Source organism: Poecile atricapillus, chromosome 5 (genome assembly GCF_030490865.1).
Source record: "Poecile atricapillus isolate bPoeAtr1 chromosome 5, bPoeAtr1.hap1, whole genome shotgun sequence".
NCBI lineage: Eukaryota > Metazoa > Chordata > Aves > Passeriformes > Paridae > Poecile > Poecile atricapillus.
In genome coordinates this window covers 38,478,681-38,505,467 of record NC_081253.1, presented here as the reverse complement: position 1 = coordinate 38,505,467, position 26,787 = coordinate 38,478,681, and the positions used below count along the sequence as shown (strand labels likewise).

General features: G+C 48.7%; 1 protein-coding gene and 1 long non-coding RNA gene across 3 annotated transcripts; both read left to right on the top strand.

The window, feature by feature from the left end:
* The first annotated feature begins 16,033 nt into the window (after positions 1 to 16,033).
* On the top strand, positions 16,034 to 21,853 carry ACKR3 (atypical chemokine receptor 3). Of its 2 annotated transcripts, none has more exons than XM_058840249.1 (2): positions 16,034 to 16,172; positions 19,867 to 21,853. In XM_058840249.1, exon 2 carries the CDS (start codon positions 19,894 to 19,896, stop codon positions 20,986 to 20,988), a length of 1,095 nt encoding a protein of 364 aa, XP_058696232.1. In that variant the 5' UTR covers positions 16,034 to 16,172; positions 19,867 to 19,893; the 3' UTR covers positions 20,989 to 21,853. The 2 variants fall into 2 exon arrangements, with proteins under 2 accessions (XP_058696232.1, XP_058696233.1); XM_058840250.1 differs by lacking the exon at positions 16,034 to 16,172 and adding an exon at positions 17,130 to 17,154.
* Positions 21,854 to 22,183: 330 nt separating this feature from the next.
* Positions 22,184 to 24,187, top strand: LOC131579713 (uncharacterized). The gene is made up of 3 exons (XR_009277758.1): positions 22,184 to 22,415; positions 23,115 to 23,239; positions 23,694 to 24,187. It is a non-coding gene; the product is annotated as an uncharacterized LOC131579713 (long non-coding RNA).
* The last annotated feature ends 2,600 nt before the right edge of the window (positions 24,188 to 26,787 follow it).

The window sequence follows — 26,787 nt, the reverse complement described above, 5'->3', positions numbered from 1 at the left end:
ATGCACCATCCAAGCAGAGCTGGGCTTCACCAGAGATACCTCTCCTTACTTTCTTTGTTTGCACAGCTGGGTTTGAAGCACGCTCCTGTAGTACATACATTCAGAACAAATATTATCCCTGTCCATCCTCCCCCTGGTATTCCTTGTGTGCAGGATCAGTGCTTGCAGCCCGTGCCTCGAATCCTGCAAGACGCTGGAGCCACCCTGAGAAACACGCCCTTGAAACACACGCTTCCCCAGTCCAGCCAGCAGGACACTGGGAATGGGGGCTGGAAGGTACCTTCAGCCAGGTGGGGGATCCTGAGAGAGGTTTCAGTCTGCAGGGAGGAACAGCGAGGTGTGACAGGGCTGGCTTTGTGCGGCTCATTACGCTCCCGTCGCCAATTTCTAAACGGAGTCCTGGCGCTGAGACAGAGCAGGTTTGCTTTTACAAAAAACAGAGGGGTGGGTTTTTTATTTTTCTTGTACCAAAGTATGTAACTTTAGATGGCCATCTCTGTGCCTGGTCACCTCTGAGATTTTAAATTTTTTTTTTTCCACTGACATTCACCTTGATAAGCTACAAAGAGGTAAAAACTACTCTGGCTTGCTGTGTCTTGACTAGTGTCTTGCTTTGATAGAAATCCTCAGGGTAAAAAAAACACCTTGTGCAGCAAAAGCAAAGGCTGAAGTGGCTTTCATGAAGCAGGCTTAGTTCCCCTGGAGGACTGACATCCCCATTTTTGAGACCTAATTGCATGAAGTCTCCTGTGATAATTTCTTAGACAGCGATGAAAAGCAGCTGGAGCCAGCCTCTGGCATTGAGGGGTACGAGCCCAGCGGGTTGGAGCAGTGTCTTGATAGGGCAACAAAGAGATCCAAAGCCTCGGACAACAGTGATCCTGTCGGATGTGGTTAAAGCCTCTCTTCATCCATTGCTAACACAGGTCCCTGGGGGTGATCAATATTAAAATGCTTCCCTTGAAGGTGTGCTTCCTGTGCAATTTGGGACGATATTGTGATGATAAAGGAGTGCTTTTGTGTTAAGTGATTGTCTGTTTGGAGTGGAGGCAGTGTTTATGAGAGCCCTCAGTCTGACACGGGGCTGATGACATCAGCCTGGCCACACGGGGTGATGGCAAGGACCCATCAGCACACACCTGCCTCTGTGTGGAGGGACCACAAACCAGGCCCCCTGCAGCAGGAACCTGAACATTTTGTGTTCCTGGCTCCCCCTTTTCACTCCACATTACAGGATCAGGTGAGGCTGTGCTTGCTCCCACTTCCAGCGTTCCCATTCCTTGCTTTCCCAGTGATCCAATGTCCCAGCCCCCAGGCTCAGCTCGTAGCAGTGTGTGGGGTATTGATTTCTGTTCCACAGAACGATAGCCTTCGAAGGATGGCTGGGCATAATGAGCTGGGCAGCTGCCAATTGTTCCGTGTCACCAGCAGCTTGTGACTCTCCGTGTGTCAAAGCTTTGCTGCCCCTCAGTACTTCAGATGGCTTTGTGTCTGTAAGAGCAGGCACAATGTCTCAGCTTCTTGGGGTGCACCTACATCTTCTGAACCCTTTTTGAAGCTATTTCTGCATTTGATTTGGCAGCCTAAAACTCACAGAAGGGAAGAACATAGGTTTGGAGGCACGCAACCCCTACGTTTAACTTGGACATCACAGCCCCCTCATAAACCCTAAGGAACAAGCAGTTTTGAAAGCCCTCTGCAGTATTGATTTATCATTTTCTGCAGCATCAGCATCGCTTTGAAGAACAAGGGGCTTTGTAATGTAGTTGTACATTATTCCTAAAAGTGCCTCATGGGAGTGGATGATCGCTCAAGATGCTTTATAATTTATTCCTTTTCACATTTTTCAGCTGTGCAGTAAAACATTTGTGAATATCCAGGAATGAGGGTCCTTCCAGATGGCATTGACATGCACCAGGCTCACATGAAAACTCTCACATCACCTGCAGTAAGGAGAAAAAGAAGGTAGGAATGAGTCTCAGAAATTCCTGAATGTATGTGGTTCAGGGTTTGAAACTCCTGGAAAGGTTTTAAACGCAGTAATTTTGCTTCTTGAATCCTCTTCACTCTCAGTAGTGTTGTTACTGTTTAAGTACTTGATATGCTGGTTGATGTTAAGCTGGTGGCATCAGATCCTACAGGATTCCAAAAGCAGCTGTCCCAAAGTGTGAAGTTCCACTTGTAACTCGGAGAAGACCTCAATGACCAAATGTTTGCAAGGGATTACAAGCCTCACTGGCCTCTTGCTGGTGAAAGCAGGCTTATGTCATCCCAAATGCTTTTTGAGAGTAAATAAATGGCTTTGTTTTACATTATTTGAGAGAAACCCAACAGGAAATTTGCTCTGTTGACTTCAATGACCTCAAAAACACTCGTAGCCGTTTAATCTGGCTCATTCAAGTTCTCGTGGATTTGTGATGGGGATGTAAGCACCGGTTGAAATCTTACAAAGATAAGTTTTTCTTGAGTGGGAAGGGCAAGAGACTGCAGCTCAGGTAGTAAACAGAGAGGAATCTTTATTTCTGGCTCCACACTGAGATTTCTAGCTCACTGCTCCTCCAGGCTGAATGCCAGCAAATCCTTGAAGGTAAGGCAGGGCGTGGTGGTCATTTGACAGAATAAGTCTGGAGGGGTTGAGATACCATCAGCATATCCCTGTCTGCTTAAATGAGCTGATGCAGAACTAACAGTGGTGGTATGACTCAGGGTATGAAGTAAATACCAGTCACTGCTGAATGGTGATCTCTGGAGCACAGGAATTGTTTGTGGCATGTTGACCTGCCCTGAACTCCTGGGCAGTCCCAGGAGTTACTGATAGTTACAGCCCAAACAGAGTGAGCAGCACCTTTTGCTCTGTGCAAACACACTGTGAGACCAATGCTGTGTCCCAGGGACTGCCCTAAATCCATCTTTGGTTTACTCTGACTTCCCAGCTTTTCCAAGACACAAGGAGCTATTCTGGAGCAACTGATCATGAGCACCAGATGCTTGCCCTACCATGGCTGGACATCCCTGCTACCCAAACACCTGTCTGTGCTGATAAATACTGCATGCCAAATCCTGAAGGATGAGCCAAAATGTCTTGATAGCCCGGGAAAGCCCCGAAAGTGTGTGTAATGTCTGTTTTGCAAGACCAATCATCATGTGTGGGCCTCTTGCTCAACAATGGACTGCTCGGTGAAGGTCTTGCAGAGTGGTTGGAAGTGCCTTTTGCCCTCTCCTTCATCCATCTGGCCATTCATAGCTTGTTGGGGAATCCAGAGGATTTAGAGGGACTGGCAGAAATGGCAGCTGGCCTGGTGGCAATCCTGCTGTCTCCTGGTTCCCTGTAATAACCCATAAATAACCCATAAATAAAACCCCCTCGCTTCTGGAGCCAGCGGTGGGTGTGTGCTGATTACAGCGCTGTGCTTGACTCATCATTGCAGCTTGGCTTCAAAACCAAATGTATCCTTTTCTTTTTCGTGTCAAGAGCATGATTAAGTCCTCCTGTTTCTGTGCAAGAGCCTGGAGCAGCTGCCTCCGTTCTCCTCTGGCTGGACTGTGTTTCTCAGGATGCAGGAGGGATGCCAAGGAAGCAATGTCTCTCATGGGAGAGGGTTGGATGAATCATGTTAAGGGAGCTCCAACAGAAAGTTTCACCCACAAAGGGTGGGGAACAGCAGCTGATCCAGACCAAATGATGACTTAACCTTGAAAATGAAGACGTTCCTTCAATTTTTGACGTGCTGGAAAACTGAAAATATTTCCGTGACGATATTTCCATGAAACCCAACTTTTTTTTTTTTTTGGCAGAAAACCTTTCTTCTGCCCAAAGCCTGCCTGTTGGAACGCTCCCCACCAGCTCTATTGGTGGGCTGGGAATTTTCCAGGACTAGCCTGAAGTTTCAATCAAGGAGTTGTTTGGGGGTTTTTTTGGTTTATTTATTTGTTTGCTTTTCAGGCAGCCAAGCAAAACAACTGCTGGCAAGAACTTTACTACCTGATTCATCCCTATAAAATTTTCTGCAAAGTGAGAATGCATTTGCTTTTAAAACTGAATTTCCTCTGCTACTCCAAGTAAGAGTTAGTAAAGGACTTAGAGGTGTTTGTTTCATTTTGGGTGCCTAATTGGTTCTCAATTTGTTTCAGATGAGCCATGTTAAATTTATCCCATGACCCTGTAATTACAATCTGTCTTTCCATCCCTTAAATAGCCACTCTGTCTTTTCAAGCATTATTTTGGTTCACCTTCCTGGCATCCAGTTTCGAGTAAATATTTTAAGCTCTGAGGACTGTGGTTCTCTGCTTTCCACTTTCCTGGCTTCCTTGAGGACACCAAGGCCTCCACCAATTTCCACTCATGTGCTTCAGATCAGCTCCAGATTTCTTACTGGCCTTTTATTCTGGTAGAGAAGAACTTTTTGGCTGTTTAGCTAGTGGAAAGGAGCCCCAGGGAATCTCCTTTTTCTCTTTGACAGTGGAAATCAGGCACTTTCTTTATCTTTTGTGCCTTGGTGCAGCTGAAAGGTGCTGGAGCAGATCCTGGAAAGGGAAGGTCCTGCAGAAAGAGGAGAGCATGGGCCCATCCTTCCTGGAAAGGGTGGAGCAGGGTGGCCTCTGGCTCTTCAGGATGTCATGGGACACCACCCATCAGATCCTGGGGATGACTTCAGACTGGTTTGAGGATGGAATACCACCAAGGAATGACATTTTACTTGGGTTTTTAAAGTCCTAGGCAGAGCTTCTGCTCCAGGTCTGGTTGGTAACTGAGTTCATAATTTTGGCTTTCACTGCTTGGCCACAAGCAGTGTGCTTTGAAATGGGACTGTCCATGAGGCAGTACTGGAGTTTTTCTGACCTCCTTCTCCTTAGTGCCCTCCTTTCCTACATTTATTGTGCTCCTTCAGGCTTTATTGCACTGGTCAGGAAAGGTGGAGTTGAAATAACCACAGCTTTACTTTGAAGACTGCTGCATTAAAAGGAGCTGTGTAACTCCCATAACATTTCTGTCAAGCTTATGATATTAAAACCAGTAATTCTCCCTCTTTTCCAACTGGTTTTAGTGGTGTGAGCTGTGCAGAAAGGACTCACATTCTGTGACTGCAATGCACTTGGCACCTGAGCAGAGAAGGGGCAGGTCATGGATAAAGACTGGACAGGTCTTCTCCTTCTGGGACCTCTCCTGATGGCTGGAAAATCTCCAGGGTTGGATTTGCTCAGGTTTTTGCTGTTCTAAGTGAAGCTGACATAAAAAGAAGTGTTAAGATGGTTCTGCAAACACAGAGGGGTTGAGAAGTTCAGCTACTATGATGATGGGTATTTTTTGGGAAGGAAAGATGTGTCCATTAAAAAACACTTGAGTTTCCATAATGCCTAGACCTGCCTCAGCAGAGCAAATTCTTACCAGCTAGGTGAGAAGTGATTTTACAAGGACACGTAGAACAGGGCAAGAGGGAATGGCTTCCCAGTGCCAGAGGGCAGGGCTGGATGGGATATTGGGAAGGAATTGTTCCCTGTGAGGGTGGGGAGGCCCTGGCACAGGTACCCAGAGAAGCTGTGGCTGCCCCTGGATCCCTGGAAGTGTCCAAGGCCAGGTTGGACAGGGCTTGGAGAAACCTGGGATAGTGGAAGGTGTTCCCTGCCCACGGCAGGGGGTGGGAATTGGATGGGCTTTAAGGTCCCTTCCAACCATTCCATGATTGTCCCTGAGCTCTCCAAAATGAGCAGTGGCAAATATCTGCAAAGCCCGTGTGCAGAGACCGATCAGTGTCTTTTTTCTGTCTGAAGGAGAGACAAGTAAAGCCCTTCCCAGCACTGGTTTTCTTCGAGATGGCATTGCCTGGCTGTGAATATTCATGTGCAGCTTGTTTCTGCAGCAAAAGTGTGAACAGGGCTGTGGTGCTGCTAATTGCAAGTGAAAGTGTTAATTTTCACACAGTTGTTAAAGAAATCCCAATTCGTGAAGATTTCACTTGAGTCAGGGGTGAAGTCCCTGTCACTTTTTAAAAGCACAGATGGGAAATGCTGAGTTGGAATATTCAGCCCCTGTTAAAATACTCTATTCCATCAGAAAGATTCCCAGGCTCTCTCAGCATGTTACTTTGTCAAACTCACCTTTTTTTTTCCCTGAGAGAGGTTGGAGTCTCGACTTATTATTCAACTTTCTATTGCAGCTTTGTTTAGTGGAGTTTATACATTCTTAGATCAAACATTATACAATCTGACCAAGAATCATGCAATCACAGTGGGAGATGGGAAGAAACAGCATAATTTATTTTATAAACAAAGGCATCATCCACATTAAAGTACCACTTGGTTAATAAAATGGGTTTTAATGCAATAAAAAAAATAAATATGCAGCTTTCCCTGAGCTGTGTTTAGAAATAGTTGCACTCAGATGAGGAATGTGGCACTCATGTCTTCCCACAGAGGCTGCCTTCATCTCCTGAAAGCAGCTACCCTGGCTGGTTTTGTCTGGGAAGGCTGGAGGGATTTGACCAGCTTCTTATTATAAAATGGAGTGGATAATGAATGCCAGCAGAAGGACTAAACTCCATTTAATATTTATCTGGAGATGAACCAGCTGCTCTAGGTTGGAAATGCACAAAAGCTTTTGATAGGAGAGCTCTGAGGAGGCTAAGCAGGGACAGAAAAAGGTGATGTCCAAGCATCACTAGATGTTGTCATTACCCACAGCTTGCTCTGGAGGATGCGTTCATTAGATCCTCGTGGGACAGCTTTGCTGCTGAAGTTGGAACTTTGGGAAAATGGTCAAATTACTGTGCTTGCGCTGCTGGGTGGGCAGAGGCTCCTGAGTGTTTGCTGGACAAGCAGCCTCGTGGAGGAGCTGGAAAATTTGCTGAGTGGGGTTTGTGTTGTGGGCAAAGAGCTGGTGGATCAAGCTGCTGCTTCTGGAGCTGAGCCCTGGGAAGGAGAGTTGTGGGGATGTCCACGTTTTCTGAGGATGCACTGCAGTGTGGGTAGGGATCTGGGGATTATCAGCGGGACCAAAACTTGCTTTATCCAGCAAACATTTTGACAGCTCCTGGAAGAGGAGAAAGGCTGACTTCAGTGAAGGTAGTGGTGCAGTGAGGCAGGAGAAGATTTCATCTTGGAGCTGCAGTGAGTACAACCTGGACTGTAAACCAAAAGCTACAGAGAGTTTTACACACATGTGCATACAACAGAGCTCAGAGCCCGGCCACTGAGACCCTTCCTTGGGGATCCATATAAATTACCTCTCACAAAAGCTGCCCTGTGTGCAAGCAGAGGAACTCCTGCTAGTGACGTTAAAAATGCTGAAAAAATAAAAAATAAAACATCCCACAACCCCTTTTTCACACACATCCAGGTGGTGTAAACTCTTATCTTGCTGCCAGTCCTTTGGAGATACTAGCACAGCTAAACAGCACACACCATATGGGACACTAAAAATGCTGCCTGGGAAGCGCTTTTCAGTTGCTGCTCTGAACTGTGCCAACGTAAAAAATATCCCCTTTGTCGTGGTGGTGAATGAATCTTCTTGTTCCCCTTTTTCCCTGGATTTATGTTAAGCCTGGCTTTCAGCCGAGTTTGATCTGCTCACTTTATTGTATTGCAAACAGTAGTCAATGGCTCTTCAGCTCAAGATCGCCTGGATTTATTTTCAGGTCAAGTCAACTCTCCTTGACCCAAGTCTGAACCAAAATACATTCCCAGAAGATTCCCCCACAGGATATGGGATCCAAAGACAGAGTGACATTGTAATGAGTTTAAGGTTTCAGCTCAGTACAACAGAGCCCCTGTTGGTGCAGGGAAGGCACTGAGCAATCCTTATTTCAGCAGATTTTGTCACCCATCAGTCACTTCCCTTCACTGAGCGGTGTCACACCACGGAACCCCAGCATGGTTTGGATTGGAATGGACCTTAAAGCTCATCTTGTTCCACCCCCCTGCCGTAAGCAGGGACATCTTCTACTCCACCAGGTCCCTCCAAGCCCCAACACACTGCTGGTGTTTGTGGTCTGCCAGTCCTTATGGATGTGTGTGCACAGCTCTGACATGCCTCCGTGGAATTTGCTGTGCAGGCTTTAAGCCACTGATGAGATGGTCTGCATTCTTTTATTATTTTTTATAAGGAAAAGTGAGATGTCTTTTGGGGACTGCCTGGCACAGAGGCAGAACCAGCTGATACTGTGTGGTGCAGTGTAAAACACTGCTTTGAAGATTTGGGACAAAACCAGAATGAACTCATGGATTTAGCCTGGGTGATAAATCTTCCTTCAAAATAAGGCAGCCTTATGTTTGGTACAAAAGACTGTTTATTTCTTCTATGGAAAAAAAAAAAAAAAGAAAAAAAAAAGAAAAAGAAAAGAAATGGTGTAATCAGCTAGGATTAACTTTCCAGGGGCCCTGGACAGAAGCTAAAGCCCACATTGCCTCCTTCTGTTGCTCACATTGGATAATTTGAGTAGGGTAAAACCTCTTTGACTTCCTATGGTTTTGGGCTATGCTACCAGTGTGCCTCGAACCTAAAGCCATTGCTAAGGGCCTCAGCAACAGAAATTAAATGTCCAAGTTTTTGGCCAGTATGAACTGCCTGTTTCAACTAGGAGCCTGGCCCACATGTGGAAAAAAATAAGGCCTTATTCCTGTTTTCTATCTCAAGGAGGTATTGAATCCACATGGCAAATACACAACTAAGGTCCAGCTGACTTAGTGCTCCATTAAGAGTCTTTGTGGTTCAGGTGCTCTGCCTTTGTTGTTCTGCCTGCTCGTGGTTAATGTTTTATCAGCCCTTTTTTATTTTATCTGCTCATATAATTACCTAGGAACAGCCCTGTGTGCAGTTTGGCGATGCTTCAAATTTTGCACCTCGTTGGGATGGACGCTGGGAAAGCTGAGGGTGAGATAGCCGGGCAGAGGGAAGGAGGAGAGCGGGAAGTCCTGCAGGAGCTTGTGTGTGTGAGCCCTCTTGGGCAGAGTGGTCTATGCAGTCCGAGTGATAAGCAAATCCCATCTTTCCTGATGGGTCAGGTTGGGTTATCTGTGCCTGAGCTGGCTGAGAGTGTGACGGGGTCAAACAGGCATTGATTGTTTTATGGTGAAAGAGCCGCTCAGCGGTCCCTGTTATCTTGTGTGGAGAGCTTAAGCTGTCCTCTCCCCTTGTTCCTTTGGAATAAACTCCTTTGGATGGTGAGTTAGCACAGGGGAAGGCCATGGGCACAAGCAGTTACTGTACACTGAGTTGTGTGTGTGCTGAAAACCTTCCTGTAGCTATTCTGTGAGCTGTTTTTCTACAATCCCCAGGTTTCTCCTGAGGAAAGATATGCTCCAGGAGACAGCTAGGGAGATAAAAAGGGAGCAGGGATGCTCCTCTATCAAAGGAACACAAGAATTGTGTGGTCAGGAGACAGGTGGGAAGCCAAAGGTGGAGTGTGACCATACCTGTGGAAGGGGGCCTGCGGCCAGTGTCACACCACAGCTGCCTTTGTGAGACCTTGCTGTGTGCAAGGTGTCTGCCAGGAAAGGTCTCTCGAGGGAGGCAGGGCTTTATTTGCCTCCAAATGATCCAGTTTAGGCAGGAGGTGGGGCTGGATCTGCAGCAGGAGCGTCTAGCACGTGCCACTGGAGCCTCCTGGAGAATGCAGACCAAGCTAGGCTGGGAAGCAGCTGGAGCAGGGCTTTGGAGAGTCCATGTTTTGCAGCTGGCTACTGAGTTCTCCCCAGATCCTGAGTGTCTGGCTGGACTGAGAGCCAGGAGAACTCGGCGATTTCCACTGCTGAGCCAGAAGCAATCCAGAAGGAGACAGAACCAGACAGTTCCCAACCACCAAACGTCAAATGAAAGCAGCTGTAATGTCTTTGTCTTCTCACCTGTTTGCTGGTGGGCAAACAGTGCCTGTTCACAGTAAAAAAATTACCCTTTGTGTTCACTCACTTAACATTGTCAAGAAGTTGTGGCTAAATGGAGGTGACCTTCACTCTCTGCTCCCATGCATGGGCTTAGCTCCAAGAACTGCAGTCAAACCATGCTGACTTTCAGCAGCTGGGACTTGGGACCTGCGTTTAATGTCCCTTCCTCGGTGCTCTTGCACTCAGTTTTCCTTGCCAAGATTATATTTGCTTTCCTTCCTCAAGGACTGCTCTAAATATCAGACTTTAAAACAATATGTCTTTTTTCCCCTGCAGAGAACAATATGATATGCCACCATTGAATTAATATGTCCATGAGAAGTGAATGTAATCTCCACAGTAGATCCCCTTTCCAAAAGATTTATGATTTAATGAATTTTTTATTTCTTACCAGCCTGTAACATTTAAGTTGTTTTACACCTAACAGGGCTCTTTCCCATGGAAGCAAGCAGAGGTGGGGGTATCCCATCATCCTAATTCCAGCTCCTTGCCTTCCTCTCTCTGTCCCCAGCCTGCCACTTGCTGCTGATGCAGATTTCCATAGCATGGCTCCTGTCAAAACCTGCCCTTGCTGTGTTTACATCTCACTGCTAATCTGAGAGTGCGCTGTAAGGACAGCAGAGGTTTTTGAATAATGTTTATGTAAAAATCAATGTCTCTGAAAAAAATCTTCTCTGCTGCCTGCTTAGCTGCTCCAGGCAGGATTTCTGGCTCAGGGTTTGATGTTATCCTCCTCATGGTCACATTCTGGCACGCTCTCAAATAAATGGCAGTAATGCCTCTGACAGCAGATTATGGAGCAGCAAATAACATCCATTGGTAACACCTTTATTTAGTGGAAAGGGCAAGATGAAAATGAACTGTGAAGGGGAGACCCATCTTCTATAATTATTGGCTACACAGGTCATATTCCTAATTTCACCATCAATTGATTTCTCCTGAAAGCTCTCATTGCACTGAAAATAGCAAATTGATTTCTCTGCCAGCCCTTTCTTCAGTGGATCCTGCTGGAATTGTTGCCATATTATTGCTTGGCTTTGGGAAAGCTTGCTGGGATTGACAGAAAATGCCCTGCCATGCAGGTGGACAAGAACTTAAACCTTTCTCCTGCTGTGTCTCTCTCTCCATCATCCCTGGGGGCATCCAAAGAATGCTTGGATGTGGCACTCCATGCTCTGGGCTGGGTGACAAGGTGGGGATCGGTCACAGGTTGGACTCGATGATCTCAGAAGCATTTTCTAACCTAAAAGATTCTGTGATTCTTTCTTTGGGTGGACAAAGCCAGAGAATAGTTAAAAGCCTGGGTGGCCCAGCTGAAGAAGGCCACGTGGAGCACTGTGTGCTTTGAGTTGTCTCTCTGAATCAGAGCTGCTCACCGTCACTTGTCAGGAGGCGAGAGCTGATGGCAGCGTCCCCGGGCCGGACAGGAACTGGAAAACACAGATCTCTCCCGGCAGCTTTGCACAAAGCTTTCAGCGTATGCTGCCTCAAACCACAGATACTGGAGGCCTGTGACAGCCCAAGGAGCTCAGCTTTATGCTGGACAATCTTCCACTTCAATTTGGCCCTTATTGTGGTGCTGAAGTTGAAAATGCAGCCTTGGAGCTGCAGCATTGATGGAAACCAGCCCTTGAGTGGCTTTTAGCAATAAAAATATAATATGTCATGAACCTTTGAACTAACAGGTGGGTGGTGTGGAGGAAGAAGGAAAGTTCTGAGCTGTCATTTCTCTTTTATTGCTTGGTTTAGTGGTTTAGGCTAGGCTAGGGGAAGCAGAAGCCTTGCCCTAGGATGGGTTGTGGTTGCCCTGGCAGCCTCTCCATGCACTTCCCTTCCTTTTTTCTCCACTTTTAAGAGGTCAGCTTCTTTCTGCCCCGGTTTCTCTAGCACTGGCTTTCCCACCCCCTGAGCAGCTTCCTCAGCTTGGGGCATCTCTGGCTCACTCCATCCTTGTGCAGAGGAGGACTCTGGTTTCCTGGAGCTGCCTATGAGCACAAGAACCTTTCCTGCCCTGCACTGGGAAGCTGCTTCTTCCTGCTCTCTTCCCCTTGCTTTCCTCATCGTGCGTCTGTTCCGGACCGGACAGGACGGAGCTGGACAGGAGACCAGCCCTGGGGCTTCCCTGAGGCTGCTGACACTGCTGGAGTCATGGTTTGGCATTAAATGACCTGATTGTTCCCTGCTGCTGGGGGGAAGTGAAGCCGGGCAGCACCGCGGCCACTGATGCTGGAAATGCGCCGCTCGTTTCCTTTCTGCCGTTTCAGAGGTGACTCCTGATGCAGCCATCTATTTATTCCTTTTGTTAGCACGTTCCTCCATCCATCCATCCACCAATCCATCCATCCATCCATCCATCATCCCCGTGATGCAGTGATGAACAGTGATGTCCCCGGGAGAGGACACAGGGCTGGTTGTCTTGGCAGAGGGAGGAAGCGGGTGCTGAGTGTTCATCCTGCAGGAAGCTCAGCTCCACCTTCAGACACCTCATGGATCACAGCCTGGCTTCCTCCAGGGCTGTCCCGGGCTTTGTCATGGCCAGGTGTGTGTTTTCACTCCTGGCACCCTTCTCTGCCTGTGCTTGAGGCTGCTCCCACCTTGCTCCTGCTGCACCCAAATCCTCTCTTGTGCAATTGGAGAAATGTTTCCCTTTGTCCCACTGATACTTGCCGTGCAATCAAAATGCTCCCCCACCCAATACAATCTGCACTTTGCTTTCTTGGCCTTCTCTCTCACTCCCAAACCCGTGTATTCCCAGCACTTGAAGCTGCCAACTTGAGTTTTTTAATTTTTATCTTTGATTTCTCTGTTGATTTGAGTAGGCAGGGCTTGGTGTCAGCTTCCATCTGCCTCCCAGCTGGAAAGGGAAACCTTAAGAGAAAGGAAGGATGCTTTCAGCCTGCATTCCCAAAGTCAGTTGGGAAAGGCTGTGAGGACTGGGAGAAATTCAGGATTTTTCTCTCCTCTACTCCCATTAATAAAAATTTGTGCTTTTGGAGAAAAAAAACCAACAACATATTGCTGCAGTTCAGGCAGTTAAACAAAATATAAATGCAAACCAAAGCAGTTAAATAATGATCTGGCTTTCAGTGCTGCATTTTACCCAACACTGACATATTGTCACAGACTCCTCCATAATAGGGTGAAAACTGCAGAGCTTTGCTTTCCTAAATCATAAAATAGTTTGAGTTGGAAGGGTTCTTAAAGCTCATCCCATTCCACCCCCTGCCATGGGCAGGGACACCCTCCACTATCCCAGGTTGTTCCAATCTCCCCCCAGCCTGGCCTGGGACACTTCCAGGGATCCAGGGGCACCCAGAGCTTCTCTGGGCACCCTGTGCCAGGGCCTGCCCACCCTCACAGGGAAGGATTTCTTCCCAATATCCCATCTAATCCTGTCCTCTGGCAATAGGAAGCTATTTCCCCTTATCCAAAGTCCCTCTTCAGCTCTCTTGGAACCCCTTCAAGCACTGGAAGGCGCTTCAAGGTTCCCCCAGAACATTGTTTTGCAGGCTTAACAATCCCAGTTCTCCCAGCCTGTCTCATTTCAGTGAGTGATAGATCACCTGGACAGCTGCATCTCCAAGGAGTTGCTGGCCACAGCAGCTGCATTCTGCAATCACATCCCTTGGATCACCTGCTTGGATTGGTGGCAGATACCAATTAATCATGGCAAGCAGGCAGCACATTGACCTTCTGCTGATTTTATCTGAGGTTTCCAGCTCTGCTTGCTCTGTTCTAGGGAGGTGGTTTTGTATTGTGCAGATTTTTAATGCCTGAACTCCAGGCAAAATCCAGTTTTTGTAACGAAAAGGGAATTGGCCCTGGCTCTTCCGTGAGGAATGTGCTCCCCATAAAATGATACCTGAAAGGAGGAACCAGGAGAGGGCAGTGAGGGCTCTGCCTTGGCAAAAGGCACGGGAGGGGAGGTTGCCTGTGACTCCTGGACATCCAGCAGCTTTGTGGTTCCAGGTGCTGGCTGGTATTTCTGGAGAGCTCTGGAAGACTTTGCACATTTTGGTGTTAGTTTCTGGCACACCAAGTAAGGCCAAACCACTCCACTTGCTTTTTTGGCCAAGTGACCAGAGTGCTGCTACAGTGCCTTTTGTTTTTGTTTTTTTTTTTTCCCCTAGCATTTTCAAGAGCCTGATTTAGCCAAGTTCTTCAGTCCATGATTATTTTTAAACCTAATCCTGTCACTCTCTGACATCACCGTGCTTCAATCCCACCAATATCCGCGGACTTGGGCAAGCACTGGGAATTCAAGCAGATGCTGGAACGCTTTGCTCACTGACAGCTGTGAAGTTGGGAGGACCTCAGCCAAGGAGAGTGGAAGTGAGGGAGAGGAGGCACCTTACATTCCACCCTTTCTATCCATGGCATGGTGGGAGACTCATCCCTCTGTTCTTGTTCCCTGGCAGCCAAATCAGAGAAGACCCCAAAGCCATGCTGAGGTGATTTAGGAGCTGTAGGTTGCTGTGGGCTCAGGGGAAGGGTTTGGGGGCCAAGCCCTGCTCTGGCTCACCTGGAGTTTTGGGAGCAGCCTGGTGGAGATCCCTGGGAGCTGTCAGTGCCGCTCTCAGGGCTCGGCAGGAGGCTGGATATCCAATTTTCCCTGGGACACACAGCCCAAGTGACCCCCCTTTCCCTCACCTTCCCCGTGCTCAGGAGCCCTGCAAGGAAGGGGATTTTCACTTTCACCTGGCTTGTTTCTCCTTGGTGTTAGTTTTTCTTGCCCTTGGGGAGGGAGCAGAGGTGAGGATCTGCTGCCTCCCCTTGCCTTGTCTACCTCAATATTTTATTGTGGCAGGGAAAAAACAAATCAAAACAGAAAACAAATAGAGACATGCTGTTAAATTTTCCCCCCCTTACATCTGTTTTCTGCTTTTTCATGTTTTAAAATCTGTTTTCTCTCCCTGTTTCTATTTTTCTCTTCTTCCCCTTTCTTTCTTCCCTTCTCTTTCATCTTTCCCCCTCCCCTCTCTTCTTCTGTATTTTTTCTCTCCCTTTTCTCTTTTTTCTTTTCTCTCCTTTTTTCTCTTTCCTCTCTTTTGTCACTTTTCCTCTTTTCCCTCTTTTCTCTTTTTCCACTTTTTCTCTTTTTTCACCTTTTCATCTTTCTTCACTTTTTCTCTTTGCCCCTCTTTTTCTGCTTTCTTTTCTCTTCTTTTTCCTTTTCCTTTTTTCTCCTATTTTTCCATTTTTCTCTTTTTCTTTCCTGTCCTTTTCTCACTTTTCTTTTTGTATTTTCCTTTTTCCTACTTTTCTCCTTTTCCCTCTCCTTTTTCCTGCTTCTATTTATCTTTTTATTTTTCCTGTTTTCTTCTGCTTTTTCTCTCCTTTTTCCTCTTTTTTCTCTCCTTTTCCTTCTTTCTCTCCTTTTCTCTCCTTTTTCCTCCTGCTATTTCTTTTTCTCCTCTCTTTTTTCTCTCCCTTTTCCCCATTTCCTTTTCTCTTCTCTTTTTCTCTCCCTTTCCCTCCTTTTCTCTCCCTTTCCCTGTTTTTGTCTCCTTTTCCCTCTTTCTCTCCTTTTCCCTCTTTCTCTCCTTTTTCCTCCCTCTGTTTCCATCTTTTTCTCTCCTTCTCCTCTCCCCTTTTCCTATTTCTTTTTTCCTCTATTTCTTCTTCTCTCCTCTCCTTTTCCCTTCCCTTTTCCCTCTCTCTATTTCCTTTTCTCTCATCTTTTCCCGTCCCTCTTTTCTCTCTTTCTCTCTTTTTCTCTCATTCTCATTTTCTCTCTTTCCCTCGCTTCCATCTCTCTCTTTCCCCCGCTTTTCCCTTTCCTTTTCTCCTCGCTTTTCTCCTCGCTTCTCTTCCCTCCTTGTCTCCCCCCTGTCCCAGTATCACCTCCTCTCCCACCCCGGCTGCCCGCACCCCTCGCTGCCTCTCCCGGAGACCCAGCGGGGCTGGGCCGAGCCGGGGCTGGGCCGGAGCTGAGCCGGAGCTGAAATGAGCCGAGCCGGGGCTGGGCCGATCCGAGCCGGGCCTGAGCCGGGGCTGAGCCGATCTGGGCCGTGCGGGGCTGGGCTGAGCCGAGCCGGGGCTGAGCTGAGCCGAGCCGGGGCCGTGCGGGGCTGGGCCGATCCGAGCCGGGGCCGTGCGGGGCTGGGCCGAGCCGAGCCGGGGCCGTGCGGGGCTGGGCCGATCTGGGGCCGTGCGGGGCTGTGCGGGGCTGGGCCGATCCGAGCCGGGGCCGGAGCCGCCCCCGGGAGGCGGGCTCCCCTCACGGCCGCTATAAGGCGGCGGCGGCGGCGGGGCCGCGCTCACTCGCCCGGGCAGCGCTGCCGGCAGGCCCCGAGGTAAGGGCGGCACCGGGGGAGCCCCGCCAGGGCTGCGGGACCCGTGGGGGCTCACAGTGCGGCCGGCCCGTCCCCCTGAGCACTCGCAGCATCCCCCGGCTCCGTCGCGTCCCTCCGGGCTCGCAGTGGGTGGGGGGAGCCTCCTCTGCTTGCCCCCACCTGGATGTCCCGTGGAGGGAGGGTCTGGGGGAGCTCGGAGTGGCCGCCGCTCCCGTGTGGGTGCTCCGTGTGCCCAGGTGCGATCCTCGGCTCCCTTCCTTCCCCTGCGGTGTTTCTTCAGCTCGGAGCTGCGGGAGAGTTTGAATGTGCCGGGCTCCGTCTCGCAAAGCCCCTTGCGGGCATGGGTGTCCTCTTGTGGTGGCCTGATGCTGCAGAGCCAGGGCACGGGAAGGGTGAAGCTGTGCGAGTGACAGCCGGCCCAAAAACCCTGACTTTTCCTGGCATGGCTCATCTCCCTCTCCGTTTGGGAAGGGCAGAGCCCGCTTGCCCGCAGCCCTGAGCAGTCGGGAGGCAGGTCTGAGAGCGGCCAGGAGCGGGCTGTGGGATGCTCTGGGAAGCTCCCCAAATTGTTGAGGGTTTGGACACTGCCGTGCCGCCATGGGCTGCCCTCCTGGGCAGGGATGCGAGTGCCCGATCAGTCTGTCACAGCCTGCAGCGGGTCCTGGGCAGGAGGTGGCACGGGGAGGGTGCAGTCCTGCAGGCTGCATCAGCTCCAGGGACAGCTCTGGGTATCTGGAGCCGGATTTTGGGTGCGTCTCCTTTCCTTCATGTCCTAACTCCCGTAAACTGGCAGCGGCTGGACTCAGCACATGTGCCTGCCAGGTGAAGAGGTGATGGCCTGCCGGAGTTTTGCCGTGTCGTGGCCAGAAATTACAGTCCCAGCTTCCTTCTCGAGTTTTTCGGATGCTGTGCTGTCTGCAGAGAGCGCTGAAGGTGGTGGTTTTTTTTTAGGAGCACGGAGTGGCTTTATTGAGTTTGTCCGGTGGGTTCCCCCCGTACCTCCCAGCTAATCTGGGTGGGAGTCGGAGCTCAGGTTACAGCAGCTAATCCCAGGCTACAGCCCGGTTTGTATGGCTGTAATCTGTGAGCACAGCCCTCCTCCCCGGCGGGACCTGGAGCCTGGGAGGCCGGCTCGGTTTCGGGTTTTTATTGCCGCGCTGGGGATGCGAAAGGCGCAGGCAGATGGATGCACGTGTGTGCAGCAGCCGTGCTTTCGGAGTGCAGGCGGGCTGGGATCGGGCTGAGCATCCTTTGTGCTCCCTAACATGCCCAGGGTGGATCTGAGCCAGCAGCTGGGATTGTGGTGGCCGTGGTGTCCCCAGCATTGGTGTGAGCCCCTCTTTTTGCTGCTGTGTTGCTGCCTCTCTGTTGGAATCTGACACCCCTCAGCCAGGTTTGAGTTTCTTCTCCGTGAGGTATGTGCTGGAGGCTTGCTGGTGCTGGGTGGTCACAGTCCTGTCCTGAATTGGGGTCTTGAGGCGTGGAGTGAGCCTGTTCCTCTTGTTTTAGACCATGTGCCTTTCCAGAGAAGCCCAGGCCCACCCGTGGTACTTCTGTGGGATGTTGGGAGTTAGCTGGGTGTTCCTTCTGCTCTGCTCCCCTTGCTGCCCCCAAATACCAGCAGGAGCTGGTGGCCTGTGCCATGGAGCTGGAAGTTTCATGGTCTTTAGAGAGTTAGCTTTAATTTCTGCAGGATTATTTTGAGGCACAGGGACTTGGGGATGGTGCTGCTTCTCCCCATGCATGAGAGGCTTGGAAAGTGTTTGTGCTGGGGATGCAGTGGGACCCTGGGTGAGGTCTGGCAGGAGCTCCATCCCTGCAGCACCGGGGTGGTACTGGCAGCTCTAGGGGGCCCTGAGGATCAGCCCTGCATGATGTGGGTTAAATCGCTCTCTGCTTTCCTGAGATGAACACAGGATCGGCTAACGCAGAATGGAGAGCTGCCACTGTCTCAGCTCCCTCTTTAGCCAGTGTTTTAGCAAAATCCGTGCTTAATTTGGTTTGAATCTCGGCCCCGTCTTTCATCAGGCCAGCAGGATGAAAGCCATAGGTCAGATCTCCTCACGGGGCCAATTTGGGCCTATTTGTGGAGAGATTTGATCTCCCCTGAATGTGTGCATGGCCCCCCTCATTGTTAGTGCCACCAGCTTCCCCTCTGCTGGGACAATAGTGCCTTGAGTCCTCTCAGGTAATCTCCCTCCTTATCTCCCTTCTCTTCCGTAGCCTCTGTTCCTGACAGGCAGGAGGGTGAGAGCTTTGGGAAGAGCCAATTATGCAGATGGAGAAGAGGTGCTGTGTCAACCAAGGTCCCTTTTTGGGGAGAGGGAATGAGAAGAGGATATTCAACACATCCAAGCTCTTCCCTGTTTACCTCCCCTCTGTGCTCCTGGAAGCCCTACCAGGAGATCCTGGGCTGGGGTGAGGGATGTTTGGAGATGCCCTGTTGCTCTCTGGTCACTTGGCCAGCCTGGCTTTGCCCCACGCTGGTCCCTCTCCTTCTGGGGCTGTGGTGATGGGGAAGAGCATGGTGACCACAGCTGGGGATGCTGGATGTGTGGGCTGGCTGACCTGATGGTCCAGCTCAGGATGGGAAGCCATGAGGGAACAAGGATCCATCCCTTGGAAGCCCACCTCTGCAGCTTTATTTTGGCATGTCCCAGGCTGAATCCTGCGCTCCAGATCTGGCCTGGCTGAAGCGTGGTGGGCACAGGCCTGTGGCTGTGGGTGGTACTGAGGGTCCCAGGGAAGGGAGACAGCATTTTTATGCCTCCCCAAAAGCACAAGGGTAATTAGTAGCTCCTCTTGGGGTCTTGTGTGAGCCATTAAGGTCTGACTGGCTTTTTCTTTCTACTGGTGAGGAAGTTAACAAGTTGCTTTGTCCGCTGCCTGCAGGTAGAAGAAAGCAGTAAAGAGGCAGCAAAAGTAGATTTAGAAAAGCAGAAGGGTGGGAAAGAAGGCAGTTGTGGAGCCAGCCCTGATGGGGGAGTGTTTTGAAATCAAAGCACTCTTCTAAAAAGAAAACTTAAGCCCAGCAGATCTACTCAGCAGTCAAGCTCACAGGTTTTTTTCTTTTCTAAATGCTGTGTAATAATTGTTAAATGCAGGGGATACTTTGTAAAATAGAATTCGAGAGAAGGGGGGAGGACAAAGCAGAATTTAAATTTAAGTTTGGATAGGGGTACAAAGCCCCTTAGTTCCCCATTTCTGCTTAATGCAGCTCTAGCTGAGCTTGACAAGATGCTGACCAGAACCTGTGGTAAATGTTTTACGGTACCATGTATCAGCCAGATCGATTCTACTGTGCTTGAGGGAGTGCAGATAAAATGGCTTAAAGATTCCCCTGCTGAAAGCGATAGGGCCATCATTTATGCCGGAGGAGACAGATTTAGTTGCCTGACGTTTATTTGGCCACGGTGTACTTTGCAGATTTCACACCCGGGGACGATAGCCAACCTGATGATGTCAGATGTGAGCTGGAAGAGAAGGAAAAATCACACAAACTCTGGTGCTGTTCCTCTTTTGTCAAGGAGATGAGTTTTGCTAAGTGTCTTGGTTGTTTTACTCCACGGAACGCTTTAATGGAAGGTGCCTGGCAAGAGCAGGATGTTGCTAGAGCGGCGCATCCCGGCATGACACGGCAGCAGAAATAGCTCCATAATTTACGTTATTTCTCTCAATCCTGTTTTGCCTTTAGGTCATTTGAAGTCCAATCTGAGCGACCATGAGCGCGCTTGACTTGACTTCCATCCTGGATTTCCTGGAGACGGCCAACTTGACGGAGATCAACTGGACGTGCAACAATGGCGAGTGCATCACGGTGGATGCGACAACATGCTCCGGCACGCTCAACAAGAGCGCCCTGCTCTACACCCTGTCCTTCTTCTACATCTTCATCTTCGTCATAGGCCTGGTGGCCAACTCAGTGGTGGTGTGGGTCAACCTCCAGGCCAAAATGACCGGCTATGAAACCCACCTGTACATCTTCAACCTGGCCATCGCCGACCTGTGCGTCGTGATCACCCTTCCTGTGTGGGTCGTCTCGCTCGTCCAGCACAACCAGTGGCACATGGGGGAAATCACGTGCAAGATAACTCACCTGATATTTTCCATCAACTTGTACAGCAGCATCTTCTTCCTGGCATGCATGAGCATGGACCGCTACCTCTCGGTTGCCTATTTCACCAGCTCCAGCAGCCGCAAGAAGAAGATCATCCGCCGCTGCATCTGCGTCCTGGTGTGGCTCCTGGCCTTCTCCGCGTCCCTCCCGGACACCTATTACCTCAAGACGGTCTCTTCCAACAACGAGACCTACTGCAGGCCCATTTACCCCGAAGAGAGCTTCAAGGAGTGGTTGATTGGCATGGAGCTCATCTCCGTGGTGCTGGGCTTCCTCATCCCCTTTCCCATCATCACCGTGTTTTATTTCCTCCTGGCCAAGAGCATCTCCACCTCCAGCGACCAGGAGCGGAAGAGCAACGGGAAGATCATCTTCTCCTACGTGGTGGTGTTCCTGGTGTGCTGGCTGCCCTACCACGTGGCCGTGCTGCTGGACATCTTCTACAGCCTTCATTTCATCCCCTTCAGCTGCCAGATGGAGAACTTCCTCTACGCCACCCTCCACATCACCCAGTGTTTCTCCCTCGTGCACTGCTGTGTCAACCCCATCCTGTACAGCTTCATCAACCGCAACTACAGATACGAGCTCATGAAAGCCTTTATTTTCAAGTACTCTGCCAAAACTGGCCTCACTAAACTCATCGACGCCTCCAGAGTGTCAGAAGCAGAATACTCAGCTCTGGAGCAAAATGCCAAATGACTGCAGCCCCAGAAAGAAACTTCCTTGACTCTCTGACCTGATGTGTTGTTTTTGTTGTGTGTGTTTTATGGTTTGTTGTTAATTTTTTTTATTTTTTTTTTTAACCCCTTCCTTTCAATGTGCTTGTTATGAACGGGGCGTGAATTCCAGCCTACAAAAGAGAGAGGACAAAGTGTAATTTAAGAGTAGGATCAGTTGCAAAGTGGAAGTGGTACCAAAATGAAAACCTTTTCTCCTCCTAGCCCAGTGTGGACTCCTCAACAACGCTATGCAAATGGAAATGACTTCCTAGCAGACAAAGCCATTGTGTAGCATAGATAACATGGATAAGCTTCTCCTTCCACGTCTTGATTCCCTCTTGTCTCCTTGTATATGTTTATATATATAGTGTGTTGTATTTAAAAGCTCGAGACTTTATTTTCTGCCTCTTGGTGTACCTTATACAAGTGTATTTGAAAGTTAAATATATTTTTATCATGTATTTGAAGTATATTGCTGATGAGTGTATCCAGAGTGCTGTAGTCTGAGTGTTAGGTGGCCGTTTGGCTCCAAGAGGATGCTGATAAATAGGATGGAAATGATCTCTTGGGAGCATCCTCCCTGGCTGGCACACTTTATGGACCGTGGCTTTATGTGGTGTCACACCCACATGCTGGAGCATGAAATATATGTAGTGTAATATAGCTGCCATCATGTTAAAATTAACAGTATTGTCAGAGTCCTTAACTCCTACTCCCCTGCTTCACCAGGCTGTATCCTCCTGCACAGAGTGAGTGATCCTACTGCTGAGAGTTGTCTCTATTTGTAAGTTATTTTTGTAAAATAAAGATCTGAGAAAAAAAAAACAAACAAACCTGTGCCTACCAGTGGTTTGATTTGCCAGCCTTCTCCTCAGGAAAAAAAAGCCAAAAAGGAGGAATCTCAAGCCCACCTTCTGTCCTTTGGTGCAAGAGCAGACAGGTCAGTCAGAGTTTTCCTGGTGTTTGGTGGCCAGAAAGAACTGTTGGAGGAATGGGAGATGGCACTGGAGTGTGGTGAGCAGGGAAGGGGTGGGAGGAGTGAGTCTGTGCTGGTGGGGAAGGTAAAACTGATGGATTTATAAGGTAAAAGTTGCTAGGAATGATGAAAAGCTGTGTTTATATTTATTAGAAATAAACACAGGGAAGGAAAATACGGAAGTGTGCAGATGGAGCGGATATTTGGACTAATCCAGGTTCAAGCCTCTGGGCTTTTTGCTGGCGATGGAATTGGGGGGTTAGCTGTCCTCACAGCACTAAATCCCTTTTTATCTCTTCTTCCCTTTGTTGAGGATTTGCAGTGCCGTGGTGTCCGAGTGTGGGGCAGGATCCAGGCGCTGTGGGATGCCTGAAGTGGAGCCTTAACCCAGCAAAGGACTTGAGTCACAGTCGTGTTCACCTCAGGAGAAGGTATTTAATGTCAAATCAGTGATGTCTCCCAGCCATGTTTGCTGCTCCACTTTAAATTCCTGTTCAATCCAAGAATGCCCTCATCCCCCCTGCGATCCCAACAGCCAAACCATTTGGGAATGACTGTATTTTGTTTATTTCTACATGTTCCATTACTGCCTCCTCAAAGGTTGTCCTGCAAAAACAGATGTTAAGTCTGCCATCCCTTCCTTGTACTGCTGTTGCTAAAAAAGCACCAGTCCACTCCCAAGTGGGGAGAAATCCCAAAAGGAAGAGGATTTCTGGTTGCAGAGAAGCTGTCAGGATGGAGTGCAGGCGTAGCTTTTTGTGCTGATGCTTCTTGTACACTGTGGGTATTTTGAGCTTCCTGTAAACCTCAAGATGCTGCTGAACTGCAGGGAAGGTTCTCCCTTGTGCTGACACTTGAAATTGGTTAATGCTGAGAAATTAATCCCCTGCTTTAGCTGGGCATTGCTCCTCTTCCCTCAGCATCCCTGTGTGCAGCTGTGTCCTCCCTAAAGGTGCTGGATACAGCTCTGGCATCCCACTCCTGTCCACCTGCAGGGTGTTGCTCATTTTAGAGCAGCAGAACTGTTTCAGTTCAGGTTCCCTCTCAGGCAATGGGCTGTTCTCACATGGTGCTGTAGCTTTACGCTGGCAGAAACTCACAGAATTTTTTTTTTTCCTTTCTCTCTGCAGTTTGGTATTCACGGAGCGGCGTCAGCCCGTACATAGCCCGGGTGGTGCTGAGTGTTGGGGAGATCCTGCAGATCAGTGCTGCCTAAACCACACTGATAAAGTCTCCAGGCCTCTTCCTTGGGGAGGTGGATCGTGGTGTGATGGTGCCTTTTCCAAAAGCAGGGTCAGACAGGGAGCAGGGAAGGGTCAGGACCGTGACCCTTGCTGTCAATACTGTGCATGCTTGGAACTTTTCCAGCTCCTTGATGGGAAAACCTGGAGCTGAGGACTCACCTTGTCCTTTGAAAGGACAAGTGGAGCTGGGAGGCAGCACGCCCCACACCAGCAGTTTGGGAAGTGGGAACACTGTCCTCTACAAGGATTGGCACTGCTGAGTGGCCCTGAGGTGGCTGTGACCCTGGGAAGGGGGGTGGTGGGCAGAGGATGGGAAATGGGTGGAGGGCAGAACAATGCAGGGGGAGGAGGGATGGAGTTTGTAATTGTTGTGTATTTCTCATTAGGACTTTGGTTTCATGTTAAAAATTCTCAAAAATTAAACTAGCAGAGGTGTAACAGCCTAAAAACTTGTCTGTGTTCTAGGAAGCTTTTCTCCTGTGTGATATGATGCCCCAGCTGGGGTTTGCACTGAAACCAAAGTGTGGATCTGGACTCCTTGGAGACTGAAATGAGGGAATTTATCAGCAGATAGCAGGTGAGTGAGAATAGGTGTCTTCTGTGATGTGACTATGACTGAGAGTTATTGATGTGATGGCTGCTGTCACTTTGGCCAAATGTCCTGAGCCTGGAGCTTGGGGTGTTCAGGAAGAATTTCTTCATGGAAAAGGTTGTTAAGCATTGGAAGGTGCTGCCCAGGGGAGTGATGGAGTCCACATCCCTGGAGGTGTTGAAGGGAAGACTGGACTTGGCACTCAGTGCTCGGGGCTGGGTGACAAGGTGGGGATTAGTCACAGATCGGTCTCGGTTGGAAAAGACCTCCCAGACCATCAAAATGATTCTGTGATTCTGCTTTATGAAGGATCCCTGCTTCTTTTTGCTGTGCTTGGGGATCTCTCTTGTTGCCCTGACAGCTACAGGTGTCCTTGGGGATTCAGGTCCTATCTTTTCCAGGAGGTTAATTCACTGTGTTAAGGCTTGGCTGGGAAAATGAGTACAAATCAAACATAATCCATAACCTGGAGCGAGTCCTCCTGCTTAACTCTTGGGCTTTCTGGTAAAGCATCTCCATGTGCCTCAGAGGCAGGCACTGAGCAAATAAAAATACATCTGCTCCGTGAGAAAGGCTTTATTTCTCTTCTTCCATACAAAGTGCAGTGCTGCTTTATTGTTCCTTAAACACAGCTTTCCTTTTATGAGCCATAAATGACGATCAGGTATAGCACCGTGACTTTAAATCAGCTCCTCTGGCATAATGCAGATAATGTACTGTAAGAAACACCCAACTGGTGCTAATTCATGGTTTCAGTGCTGCTGACTTTAGGTACTCTCCTTTCACAAGTTCACTGAGCATAAAAGCCAGTTAAAATTCCTAAGAAGCAAGGAATAACTCAGCTGTGAGCAATATTGAGGCACGTGGGGGCGGGGGCAGCACTGCCAAAGCCCAGCTCTTAATTCTGTTTCTGAGAGTTTCTCCATGACAAGAGTGGAGCTGGTACTCTAAAAAATGAAGGGCTGTGGGGTTGAGCAGGGTATGATGTGATGGGGGTGGGCTTTGTGGGGAATTGGTGTCTTCAGAGCCCAGGGTTTGCTTTTGGCCTCCTTTCTCCATCAGGATGTGTGGTTGAAGAGCATCTGAGCCAGAGTCTGCTCTGACTTACACCCTGGATTTACAGTAAGGTAATGCTGCAGATTTAAAAGGAGCTCTCTGGGATTTATAGGGCTTTTTATAAGCAGGATCAGGAATTTCAGCCATAATCCTGTGCAAATGTATGGGTGTGAGTGGCGACGTGTGCATCTGCATGGCTAATGCAGAGTAATACCCACATCCAGCCAGAACTGGGAGATGAAATCACAGCAGAGGATAACCATGGCAGCTTGCTCCCACAAAAGTACTTGCATTACAGGGTTATAATGGGATTCAAACCAGGCTCCCAAAGATCCTGGCCTGGATAAGCTAGCTCTAACTCTAAAACATGTGGCTGACTTTCCAACACCCACTGTCATGAGAAAAAACAGCCTCCTTCTACTTTGGTAGTTGCTATTTGAAAGCAATTCTTCTTTTTTTTTTTTTTTCCCTTTTTCCATAGAATTCTTAATCTCTTTGTTTTTATTGTGGGAAATACATGCAAGGCCTTAGCTAGAGAAAATGCTGTAACTTCATAGTGCCAAGGAGATACCAACATTATGTGAATCCAGGGAGACCCCTAAATCCTAAAATACTGAGCAGGATGGCACTGGAGTGAGCATCAGAGTAAGGCTTTTTGGGGTTTTTAACTTACTAAACAGGTACAAGAAAGCACTGGGAAACTAACCAGGCCCTCTGCAGATGATGCTTCTTGTCATCCTCTGGTTTGAAGCCAACTCTGATGATGGATGGTGCCTCTTGCCTTTAGGTTAAGGGGGGAAAAAAGCCCCCGAGCCCCTCTCGTGTTTGCTGTCTGTACAGTGCTATTTCCAGACTAAAGAAAAAGAGTTAAATTACATTTTAACAGAACAATACTGAGAACAGCAAAGGTCAGGAAACTTTTACGTAAGGTCACCCTATCGATTGCAGCAGTGAAAGGAGAGACATCAAATACTTGGCCGTGAAAGGCTGAAAAGAAGTAAATTCAGCATGAGATATTGAAACCCAAGCCTCTTTCATATGTGGCAGAGCCTCTGACATAGCAGGTTTACTGTTCAAGCTGAGATATGTTGCCTTGCCAACATATATTCTGAGTTACCCAAGCAGATTTAATGTTTTTGCAGTGGTGACTTTTCCTTTTTTTGTTTTTTTTGGGGGGGGGGAAGCTTTTCTTTTCAAAAAAGAAAAAAATTGTTGCAGAAGATTTCAAACCTACCTAGGAAATGACCTTAATCAATTTAGTTCCACCGATGAGTATGAAAACTCGTATCTTTCTTTTTTTGCTTTCTGTGAACATTGTCTTGCCTGCATTGAGTGGGGTGACCGAGTCACAGCTTGAGAGAAAAGTGTGTTTTGTTTGTTGTTTTGTTGTGGGCTTTTTTTTTTAATCCATCCAAGTGGCAGCTCTGTTTTGTCCAAAAGGATTGACGTGACTGACAAGTGTTTTGAATTTCTAAGCTCCGAGGTCTCCAAATGCATGAAAAGCGAATGACACACACATAAAAATGTAAATCTTTGGAAAACAAGCACCAACTACACAAAAAACATAACAATTCTGCAAAAGGGTGACAGATGCTGCATTCATTCTGGTCTTTTTTTTTTTTTTTTTCTTTTCCCCCTTTTTCTTTTTAATAAGCCAGTGTTTCTGGGCCACCTACAGGCACATTTGTGTCTCCTGCAGGAGGGAATCGGGATGCACAATAAGGCAAAGTCATGGTTGTGCATCAGGGTGGGTCTTTCTGCAGCTCCCATCGTCACCAGCTCGCCAGGATCCGTCCCCATCGGCTCCATGTCCATCGGGGTGACTCCCTGGATCCTGATCCAACAGGCACAGACACTCCAGTGTCCTCATTATCTGGGGCTTGGGCTGTGGGAGTGCCAGGGCAGTGAAGC

What these genes read in the sequence shown, in the direction of transcription:
- ACKR3 (XM_058840249.1), top strand. Translation starts at nt 19,894, where the DNA reads ATGAGCGCGCTTGACTTGACTTCCATCCTGGATTTCCTGGAGACGGCC.